Raw genomic sequence first — 12,749 nt, 5'->3', positions numbered from 1 at the left:
AGGAAATGAAATGAAGTTTGCCCCCCCAAAAAATTATATCAAAATTAGATTTTAGCTTTTAGTGATTAAACAAATTAAATAGTGTTTAAAAATTGTTCTGTATTATAAATCTTACCAATAATTACTGGTACAACCATCATCTATAATGATATTAATACATTGCCTTATTTTTTTTCAACATAAAAGAACCAATAATTTTTTTTGTGCTTTCAAGGTAAAGTTATGTTCTATGATCAAAATGATTCCACCAAAATCTCAAAAAGGCATGAACAATTTTACATTAAAAATGATAAAAAAGTGATTTTAACAAAAAAAACATCTAAATTACTTTACCAGCTATATAAAATACTTACTCCAGATCCGAATCCCCAGATTTGGCTGTGGTTCCCGACAAGTATTTCACTAGGTTATCCATTCCCTCATGCCATGCTACATTCCATGTGACTCTCATCATTTCAAGGGGCACGGCCGTCATTAACGGGTCAGGATCAGCCGGTGGCAGCACCTCATGCGGACTTTTCTCATAGTGGACAGAGGGCCGGAATGGTAGCTTGTATCTGTAAGAAAATTATAGGATATATAACATTGTTCTGTACAATACATGCAATATTCTATACCTCATTTATTCGTCCAATCAGAGACTGTCATTTTCAACAATTAACGATACAATATATTTCCATATCAAGACACATGTGCGTACAAAAAATCCTCTTTTTTTCAGTTAATAATGATTCATAGGTCCCATGTTAAACCTATGATAAAGAACAAAAGGCCTGAAAAGGTTCTAAATGAAAATCAGGATCAATAGAAGCTCTAAATGTAGAATTACATAAGGTCTCTTTAAGAACCATGACCAATTCTCCTTTGTTTAAAACGAAACGTAATAATGTTGTTAAAATCTAATATCAACGCTCTTATAATTCCACTATCTGGAATAATGAAGGAATAGAATAAATAAGTTCTTTATCATTGTTCTGTTCATGTTTCTACAGCTGGAAAAAACATATTGGACTCAACAAACCGCTCGTCCAATATGGTTTTCCCAGATGTGTACTTGTCCAAACATACTTTTTTTATTATAAACCATCATGAATCTGCAAGGAATACACATCTCAAAATGCATTTGTCCCTATTCCACCTAGTGTGTTGTATTCCACTTGTTGTCAAGTATCATTGCACAATGTTAAAATGATGTCAGAATGCTAAATAGTGAACTGTTAAGATGTAATTTATTATGTAATATTAATTGTATTTTCTTAATGATTTAAACCAGAAATGTATGCCTGAAAAGGGTTTTTAGAACTGAACTCATCTGGAAGGTCATAATTGTCTTCCATAGATTTGTTCATGTTTTGTCTTCACTTGGCAAAGCAGAATCTGCAAACGTGAGTGGAATATAACCTCCCCTATCAAAATGCAGTTCTATTTCCCTATTTTATTAACGAAATCAAATGCATAGAAATAAAAGATCGAGGGGCACACATGCCTGTCAATACTTGGTGGCAGTTAAACCTCTCTGGTGCTTTTTTTATGGAGAACATGCTCCCAGTGGGGTTTTAGCCCACAACATTATTGGTTGAGAGGCATACATCTACCTCAATAGACCAATGCAGTCAAACATTTTACTTATGATTGAATTATTGTTTTCAAGCGATTTAAACATTCATACCTTAGTTTGACAATGTTCGGCACAGAAAAGGCTGTGTTTTTACTGCCACTGCAAAGAATAGAAAACAGGTTCTGATTATGTTCATAGCAACTGAGTTTAATTTGAAAAGTTATATTTTCACTTTCAGATTGTCAAAAGAATAACAAATAGAGATTATACACGATTCAAAAAAGGACTGGATTTCAAAAAGCTCCAGTAAAGTCCATCAAAGGTTCATGCTCAGGTGACCAGGTTCATGCTCAGTTGACCATATCCAATATACCGTAATTATCTTGATGGGACTGTACCAAGTGCTGTCAGTGTGCAGTCAATGTGGAGTCAAACAGCTGGCTTACAAAAACATAAGGTAATACAAAATCTATACTAATGGCCAAAAGTCGTGTCCGGTATGGGTATGGGCCTTGCAAATCCTCAATACCAATTTTCAACAGATTACTGTACCGCCAGTTCTGGCTCAAATTCCAAAATTCTTTTTTCATTGAATGCAAATTAATGTTCTCTTTCCATCGATACCAAATTTATGAGTGTGCAATATAAAACAGAACAGATATTGTAGTTTTTGTAAACCGTACAAGACTTTTGGATATTGTAGTTTTTGTAGACCGGAAAAGACTTTTGGCCATAAGTATATTATATGTCTAGCATCCGAGTCTCCAATTGACCCACAGCACTGGGCAGGAAAGGATAAGAACTGTACCATTGAAAAAAATAATCTTATTCTCTTTACAACAAATGCCTTTGATTAAAGCAGATTTTACTGGAATCTGTACTTGATCAAAGCTTCCACAATATCTCAACTTTTGTCGTGGAAAAACTGAGAATCAATAAACAATATCCCAAACGTAAAATAATAATTTGTGAAGGCCCTTAGGTGAATTCTTGACCCTTGACATTCCCGCCAACCCCCACACACATCCTGCCCCTAGAAATTCTGAGGGGCTAAAAAAAACTCCCAAAAGTAAACAAAAGAAGTGAATTCTCCCCCCCCACACACAACCCCATAAAGCATCCAACCCCACCCACCTACAATTGATACTCTAGTTGCTCTTACCCCATGAAGAATCTAGCTTGTTCATCAAACAGCAACAACGCCAGGATATGAGACACCTCGTAGCATGTTCTATCATCATTTGACAACAGTAGCGCAACTGGAACAGAAAACAAAAGAAGGTCTATGTTTTGAATTAAACAAGGGGAATAACTCAGAAAAAATATTGAGCCAGTATAATGGGTCCTACCAATCATCTCTTCCATGTCTAAATTTTTATTCACCTTTATAGCACTCCAAAGCAGAATGCCTGGTTTTGGACAATTATGTGAAGTTAAAAATTAGCGAGGCTGCTATTAAATCATTTGATTTGTTTTTATGTGTGTAGATATGTGAACACTCAACTCGACGTGATACAGGTCACCAGAAAAGCGTCCTATAATAATATCCCCTATGTATTTAAAAGTTGACAGGATTTACCAGTTTTTTTTGTCTGGCTATTTTTAGCAACGCAAAAGTAGTTCCCAAATTACACACAGTACTCGCATGGTAGGGAATCAGAAAATGACACAGGTTTTTCAATATGGCATGCTGTATTTTCACTGTTGGTTATGGAAAAGGAATTTGATTGGCATATAATAAAAGCTGGTCTCATGTGCCAGTCTGTGTATCAGGGAAAAGTCCTTAAAATGTATGCATTAAAACTGCTTACCTCTTGCAAGTGTCAGGTTCAAGCAGGTTTTGTGTGCCAGTCTGTGTCTCAAGGTGAAGTCATTAAAATGTATTCAATAAAACTGCTTACCTCTGACGAGTGTCAGGTACAAGCTGGTATCATGTGCTAATCTGTGCCTCAGGGAGAAGTCATTATGAACGATGCTTCTCAGAATGGATAAACAACCAGGGAGGTATGCCTGCATGGCACTCTGGAAAAAAATGCTTGACATACATTGTACATGTTGGACTGCATTTTAAATGTTTGCAATTTATTTTAGTTATTGCCAAGTTGTTGTAGGATGATTTGGCAACAATAAATGACAACTGAATGACTAATATATTACTGTGACTTTTTATTCTTTACGAAGAAATAAAGCGACATGGTAACAAGAATCTCACCTACCCTGAAGCACTGCCATCTAATTCACTGTGTTTAACAAAAATATGTCTTTAGCACAAAAATCAAGTAAACTAGCTTATCAGACCTTAATGACCTAGAAATATATGACCCTGAGAAGGTTACAGACCACTAAATAAATTTCCTATATATTCTACAGCCGATTTGCATGCAAGATAACACTGATTTCTTGTGCTTCACCGCCCCGATCACCATATATGGGTAGAAAGCTCCACTTGTGTACTAAACATTAAACAGCATTGTTAAAAAATGTTACCTTTCTCCTAAGAAAAATTAAAATGTGTCAATTAAAGGAAAATTAATAAGGCATGTAACAACTAGAACTGTAAGCCAAAGGCTAACGAATACCCCCCAACCCTTCCCTGTTTAGGTTGTTTGCCCTGGCCTTAGTTATGGTATCATTAGAAAGCACAAGGCAATACATTTATTTAGTTTATTTAGAATACCTATTACTGAATCAGGGACTGCCATGGCACTGCAGCAGAGATCACAAAATGGTCACTATAGTATGTTGGTACTGTGTACTAATTTTACCCAATTTAACTCATTAAGGGGCCACAACTCCACTCAGGATCATGTGACTCCCACCAAATTCATGGAGGCAAAGGTTTACATCATGGCCATTAATATTTGAAAGTTTGAAAAAGATTTGCTCAATAGCTTCAAAGAAGAATCCTGGACAAAGCTAATTTTGCCCAATTTAGCTCATTAAGGGGCCACAACTCCACTCAGGATCATGCGACTCTGACCAAATCCACGGAGGCACAGGTTTACATCATGGTCATTAATATTTGAAAGTTTGAAAAATATTTGTTCAATAACGACAAAGATGAATCCCGGACAAAAAAAAAACGGACGGACAGACGGACAGACAGACAGACAGACGGACAGACGGACAACCCGATTCCAGTATACCCCCCCCCCAAACTTTGTTTTGGGGGGTATAATGAGTAAGCACTTCTGAATTGGTGTTATTTGCCCTTAGAAAGCTACATACTGTATTAGAGTTGCCGTCTTTCAGCACACCAAGCTGGATGTGTTCCAATATCTTTTCCACCCCACCATCTTTTTTGAAGGCTGCATGCAAGGAAGGGTCTGAAACATATTTAGATTGTCGGAAAACAGCTCATTGAGCATATGTTTCTTGCTAGTATATACCAGACTTTAAATAAAAATTCTTTTATGTTGTTACTTGTATCTTTGGCCAAAAGGAGTTTCACAAAATAAAGCATATATATAAATAGGCCTTAAAAAGTTTGTCTTTTCAACCAATGCTTTCCTTTTTTCTGGTTTAAAACTGCCATAAACTTTAAAACAGTGCCTTATTCATGAAAATTTATATACAAAAATCATTAAACCGTTTGTCATATATGTGTGAGTATTCGCCTTATCTACAAGGGTCAATCTTGTCAAAAAATGTGACTATTGCTATTATCTACAAGGTTCAATCTTGTCATATAATGTGACTATTGCTATTATCTACAAGGTCAATCTTGTCAAAAAAAGTGACCATAACTATTATCTACAAGGTTCAATCTTGTCTAAAAATGTGACTATTGATATTATTTACAAGGGTCAATCTTGTCAAATAATGTGACTATTGCTATTATCTACAAGGGTCAATCTTGTCATATAATGTAACTATTGCTATTATCTACAAGGGTCAATCTTGTCAAAAAATGTGACCATAATTATTATCTACAAGGGTCAATCTTGTCATATAATGTGACCATAACTATTATCTACAAGGTTTAATTTTGTCATATAATGTGACTATTGCTATTGTCTACAAGGTTCAATCTTGTCATATAATGTGACCATAACTATTATCTACAAGGTTTAATTTTGTCATATAATGTGACTATTGCTATTGTCTACAAGGTTCAATCTCTTGTCATATAATGTGACCATAACTGTTATCTACAAGGTTCAATCTTGCCATATATTGTGACCCTTACTATTATCTACAAGGTTTAATTTTGTTATATAATGTGACTATTACTATTATCTACAAGGTTCAATCTTGTCATATAATATAATGTGACTATTACTATTATCTACAAGGTTCAATCTTGTCATATAATATAATGTGACTATTACTATTATCTACAAGGTTCAATCTTGTCATATAATATAATGTGACTATTACTATTATCTACAAGGTTCAATCTTGTCAAAAAATGTGACTATAACTATTATCTACAAGGTTTAATTTTGTTATATAATGTGACTATTACTATTATCTACAAGGTTCAATCTTGTTATATAATGTGACTATTACTATTATCTACAAGGTTCAATCTTGTTATATAATGTGACTATTGCTATTATATACAAGGGTCAATCTTGTCATATAATGTGACTATTGCTATTATCTAAAAGGGTCAATCTTGTCATATAATGTGACTTTTGCTGTTATCTACAAGGTTCAATTTTGTCATATAATGTGACGATTACTATTATCTACAAACTATTGCTATTATCTACAAAGGTCAATCTTGTCATATAATGTGACTATTGCTATTGTCTACAAGGTTCAATGTTGTCAAATAATGTTTCTATTACTATTACCGTAAAACTGCGATTGCTTGAGGTCGCCAGGGACCGAGACAAAACCTCGAGGGAACCGATGTTTCGAGCGACCCGATTTTCAATTTTCCAGTTTGATATGAAATATCTTTCAGTGTATTTTAAGATTGAAGTGGTCAAACAGACTGTTTACTAAGACACCGATTCTTTCCTGTAAAGGATGTGAGTGGGCGTGTTGGTGTCTTGGTATAAGTAATGGGTCCTTCATTAGATTTCTCAGGTGTTTGACAATTATTTTCTTTCATTTGGGTGTGACATTTTGAAAGTAAGGAACCCGATCGAGCTATCCCCCCAGTCATGGGTCCTTCACTAGATTGCTCAGGTGTTCGACAATTTGTAAGTTCTTTCTCATTTGCCAAATTGCAAAGCAAAGTGACAAGAAGGAATTATTTTCAGAGATTCCGATGTTAGATCGATATGGTAGTGTTTTAATCATATTTTATTACTCATTTAAATTTCTCACAATTAACTTCTCGTTATTAACTTGTCATAATTATCATCTCAAATGCCCATATCAACTAATATCGGTCATGCGTTAACAGTGATAAACGGTTTTTCACACCTTTCAAATTGCCTTTTAACTGTCATTGCAATTTTCACAACTTGCAAAAATTTTAACACCTGGCAATTGTTTGTTTATTTTGGAACACGCGTTTGGGAAAAAGTGTGAAATTATGACCTCGAGGGAGCCATAAGGTTTTGTGCACGATTTGTGTACTTGGGAACGAGGATATTGCTCGACTGCTCGACATAATTAGGTTTCGCGGCAGCGTGGGTATATTTTATATGAAAATAGAAGGAAAAAAGTTCGGGACCAAGCTCCGACCTCGAGGGAACGCCGGTTCTCGAGCGACCGCTTGTTCGAGGGAACGCAGTTTCACTGTATCTACAAACTATTGCTATTATCTACAAGGGTCAATCTTGTCATATAATGTGACTATTGCTATCATCAACAAAGGTCAATCTCGTCATATAATGTGACCATTGCTATTATCTACAAGGGTCAATCTCGTCATATAATGTGTCCATTGCTATTATCTACAAGGGTCAATCTCGTCATATAATGTGACTATTGCTATTATCAACAAAAGTCAATCTCGTCATATAATGTGACTATTGCTATTATCTACAAGGGTCAACCACGCCATATAATGTGACTATTGCTATTATCTACAAAGGTCAATCTCGTCATAAATGTGACTATTGCTATTATCAACAAAGGTCAATCTCGTCATATAATGTGACCATTGCTATTATCTACAAGGGTCAATCTCGTCATATAATGTGACTATTGCTATTATCAACAAAGGTCAATCTTGTCATATTATGTGACTATTGCTATTATCTACAAAGGTCAATCTCGTCATATTATGTGACTATTGCTATTATCTACAAAGGTCAATCTTGACATATAATGTGACTATTGCTATTCTCAACAAAGGTCAATCTCGTCATATAATGTGACTATTGCTATTATCTACAAGGGTCAACCACGCCATATAATGTGACTATTGCTATTATCTACAAAGGTCAATCTCGTCATATAATGTGACTATTGCTATTATCAACAAAGGTCAATCTGGTCATATAATGTGACCATTGCTATTATCTACAAGGGTCAATCTCGTCATATAATGTGACTATTGCTATTATCAACAAAGGTCAATCTTGTCATATAATGTGACTATTGCTATTATCTACAAGGGACATACTTGTCATATAATGTGACCATTGCTATTATCTACAAGGGTCAATCTCGTCATATAATGTGACTATTGCTAATATCAACAAAGGTCAATCTTGTCATATAATGTGACTATTGCTATTATCTACAAGGGACATACTTGTCATATAATGTGACAATTGCTATTATCAACAAAGGTCAATCTCGTCATATAATGTGACCATCGCTATTATCTACAAGGGTCATACTTGTCATATAATGTGACTATTGCTATTATCAACAAAGGTCAATCTTGTCATATTATGTGACTATTGCTATTATCTACAAAGGTCAATCTCGTCATATAATGTGACTATTGCTATTATCAACAAAGGTCAATCTTGTCATATTATGTGATTATTGCTATTATCAACAAAGGTCAATCTCGTCATATAATGTTACTATTGCTATTATCTACAAAGGTCAATCTTGACATATAATGTGACTATTGCTATTCTCAACAAAGGTCAATCTCGTCATATAATGTGACTATTGCTATTATCAACAAACGTCAATCTGGTCATATAATGTGACCATTGCTATTATCTACAAGGGTCAATCTCGTCATATAATGTGACTATTGCTATTATCAACAAAGGTCAATCTTGTCATATTATGTGACTGTTGCTATTATCAACAAGGGTCAATCTTGTCATATAATGTGACTATTGCTATTATCTACAATGGTCAGTCTGGTCATAATGTGACTACTGCTATTATCTACAAGGGTCAATCTTGTCATATAATGTGACTATTGCTATTATCTTCAAGGGTCAATCTGGTCATAATGTGATTATTGCTATTTTCAATACAAACCTTGCAGTATAATGGCGAGTTGGTCCACAGCAGATTTTTTCACACCAGGATCAACTGAGAGGGATGTAAATATCTCATACACCTTGCGCAACCCATCCACCTGTAAAGCATAACAAGACCCTTTAAGAGATAAAAAGCATTAATTTAAAAACATTTAATGATCGCTTCTTTATTTTGAATTAGAACTATCACTTGGTGTGATTAATACCCTCCAAAGCAGAATTTTCTGTAAAAAAACAAAATAAGTATAATAATCAAAGGGCAATAACTCTTATTCATCATACACCAAATAAGGCTTTTTTACATGACACTTCTCCTCAACACAGACAACATGTGAGTCATGGATGGATTCCTGGTTCAAACGGTATTATGCGCCAATGGAGGGCTATTCCGTAGGACGAGCAGCCTCGTTCTGGGATTGACCTCTACTAAATATAACTATGGAAAAAAACAAAAACTCAGGAACTAGTGAAAATGAAATGAAAATGTATGTGTATTTTGACTCTTCTAGTGTACATCAATAGAGGAACTATATGCTAAAAACGCTATACTATACAGTTACATTCCAAAGCATGAACATTATATCAAAACATGGAAAACAGTTTAAAGCACATACATGTTACTACATTATTGTAGCACATGTCATTCATATCCTCATGGTGATGTGAGCAATGTTGCACAGAAAACAACACATTGGTGTGAAGGCCGATTCCTTAAACCTTTAATTGGCAAAGGCCTTTAAATTTACCGAAAACAATAGCAATTGTTGGTGTCACTTGTCTAACAGCCAGTTATTGTTAATTTACGGAGACTTTTTATTGTACCTGACGATATGTACCTAAATGACTATGACGTGTGTTAAGTGTAATCTTACCACATTTGTACCTCTGGCATTAGGGGCAAATGTTTGTAAAAACAAGATTCAAGATTCAAACATATTTATTTAGTAACATAAACATAATTATGAATTCGACAACACTTGGTTTTACATAGTAGGTTTTCGAAAGATACTTTTTCCGAATATTTTCATATGTTTTACAAATACAGACAAAATGATCCTCATCTTCCAAATCACCAGAACCATATATTAAACAATATCGTTGCTCATGATTTATTATATCATTGCTGTTTTGGCCAGTTTCAATACATAAAGGGTGTGAAGATAGCCTGTTTTGTAAAAGCAATGCGCTATGTTTTCGATACATTGTCCAAATAAACAGAAAATTCAAATATATATTTTAACTCTCTATACATAAATAAAACAGGGCTGATCTGTACAGAGTTAAACCATGTTTGTTTGTACTGGTCTATCAATCTTTGTTTATATGATACATGGAAATATTTTTTTTTACATTCATGCTGTTTGGGTTATACCAAATATTTGTGAAACCTGCATTATCTAATAAGTCGTTACATTTAATGCCCAATTACTTTTACCTCTTGCAACATCAACCAACATACTTTCATATAAATGCTGTACAATAATATTATTACTTTCTAATATTTGACACCAAAACTTGATAATTCTAACATATCTATTAATATACAAAGGGTATCTACCTAGCTTGCCATACACAGCTGCTGTACAAGTTGAGGTTTTAACATGTAATATTGTTTTACAGACTTTCAAATGTATACGTTCTATTTCCTTATTACTGTATTATATCATGCATAGGACGCACTTTTTTACCCCCAATTCTCGTCTTAAAAATTGCCTGCGTCCTTTCTATGCTATTAGAATTTCATCTGTTTTTTTCCAAGTCCATTTCAGGTCGAAAATATCGGACTGGGAAAGAACGCGGTAATAGTAAGTATCTGTACTGCGTCACCGAAGAGAACAACTGACATAGGTAAAATCACGCAAGTTAACACACGCAGAATAAATATATTGAATGTTTACTTTAAAATGATTTATTGAGAAATAAATTGAAAACAAACACGAGTGTTTACTTTTTTATAAAAAGGATGCTACTCACAAAAACTCGGTGTGAGTCAGCACTTTAACTGGATTGAGTTATAACGGGAACGGAAAATCGGGAAACGAGGTAAATATCAATTAATCGTTGTTCATGATTTTAATGTTTCGATATTTTACAAAACATTTTGGTTGTATGTTACTGTTTTAAAAAATTAATAAAGGAATGTGCATAACGCAAAGTAGCATTATTGTCACTATCAAATCTTTTCAAATGTGCGAAGGTGTGAAAAACACCCGCTGTCTGTCATTAGAAAACATCAATAGAACAAACTATTGCGATGGTAATACGGTATGGTCGTTTGTTCGCATTTTAACCGAGGTGCCTTCCGCTGGCAAGGCTAATTACCGACACGCATTAATTATGCCGACATGCTTTAATCCGTGCAGCGACAAGCCTTATCAAAACAATCATCAGTTTTGACAATACACAGTTTTGTTGCGATTGCAATGGTTGCAACGGTTGACTGTCATTCAGAAGGCATGTCGGCACTATTGCAACGGTTGACTGTCAGTCGGGACTATTACGGCATTTGTGTAAGTCTTATAATATGCGTGAATGTTCTCAAAATATCAAGACATATATCATTGTTGTGTACGCTAAATTACCAAAATACGACGATAATTATCGAAATACACAAGACACTTTTCGAAATATGCCTTATATACAATGTTATAAATTCTTTACCAACCTCAATTTTTCGGCTCCGATTTTGACATTTTTCCGCTGCGTCCTATCTTTTATATTAAGGGTTTTTACCCGTTTTCTCAACTATTTTTTTGCCTGCGTCCTATCTATGCTAGCGTCCTATACATGATATAACTTAAACCCCATATCTCACATGCATAATTTAATATTAAAACAACAATAGAATCAAATATTTGACAAATGTACTTGGCTTAAGTATAAAAGGTTTGACATTCACTAACAAAGTATTTAATGCCTTTAGACCTTTACCAGCTTAAGTGCTTTGATTTAGTTCGAAACTTCCCTTGTAATTGAATACAGTGTCTAAGTAATTAAAATTATCTACAACTTCTAAAGGTTTATCTCCATATAGCCAGTTCTCAGTAACTTTAACATTGCCTCTTTCTAAACACAATGACTTTACTTTTATCAGGATTAAATTCAAGTCCCCATGTTTCGCAGTATTCAAATAAAAGATAAAGACTTTTTGTAATTCTTCAACGCTTCTGCCAAGTTTGATTCTAATCAAACGTTTGTATAGCATATTATTAACACACAAATTTTGTCTATAGCTATCATTGTTAAATGCATTAAATTTCTGTAATGACTTCATATAAATATATTTGGCATTTCTACACTCGTCATTAAACTATTCTGCCTTTTTACTAAAATTATGCTCACTATAATTTTTTTCCAAATAGACTTTCCTTTTTCAAAATAATGGGTCCGTTACATTAACAATAACTTTGGTAAATTTTCTTTAGCATCTTTACTGTTTAACCCATTATCATGGATTATAGAGTGTAAAAACAAAACACACGAACAGAGATGTAGGCAAAAGGTTTAATATTATATTTATTAAATGACAAAAAATTTAATATTGGAATACCGATTTTGACATTCGAATACCAAAGGTTTGATCGAATATTTGAATATTCGTTTGCATCCCTATTTAAGATCCATGATTCTAATACATTTAGATATGTCCTTAAAAATACTTCTTTAACTATTGCATTCAGACAACTTGACTCAAATAAAATTAAAATAAAAACATGAATAATTTTTATCAAACATGCATTAATGAGCAATAGCTGTAATCATTCTTCACATTGTTCATTTAAATCTCGCTCATTACCTAAGGCTCTGTATTTGTATATGGATATCAATTT

General features: G+C 34.0%; 1 protein-coding gene across 2 annotated transcripts in view; it reads right to left on the bottom strand.

The window, feature by feature from the left end:
- The window catches only part of LOC128242091 (rotatin-like), a 69,783-nt gene that overhangs the window by 23,160 nt on the left and 33,874 nt on the right, over positions 1–12,749 (bottom strand). For both annotated transcript variants that reach the window (XM_052959134.1, XM_052959135.1), the window contains 6 exons: positions 8,918–9,017; positions 4,787–4,884; positions 3,460–3,580; positions 2,721–2,817; positions 1,670–1,717; positions 354–557 (listed from right to left, as the gene is read on the bottom strand). In XM_052959134.1, the coding sequence (XP_052815094.1) occupies positions 354–557; positions 1,670–1,717; positions 2,721–2,817; positions 3,460–3,580; positions 4,787–4,884; positions 8,918–9,017 (668 nt within the window). The remainder of the gene's footprint in view (positions 1–353; positions 558–1,669; positions 1,718–2,720; positions 2,818–3,459; positions 3,581–4,786; positions 4,885–8,917; positions 9,018–12,749) is intronic.

Source organism: Mya arenaria, chromosome 8 (genome assembly GCF_026914265.1).
Source record: "Mya arenaria isolate MELC-2E11 chromosome 8, ASM2691426v1".
NCBI classification, from domain to species: domain Eukaryota; kingdom Metazoa; phylum Mollusca; class Bivalvia; order Myida; family Myidae; genus Mya; species Mya arenaria.
The sequence above is the reverse complement of the archived record's forward strand: the minus strand, read 5'-3'. Positions and strand labels throughout refer to the sequence as shown.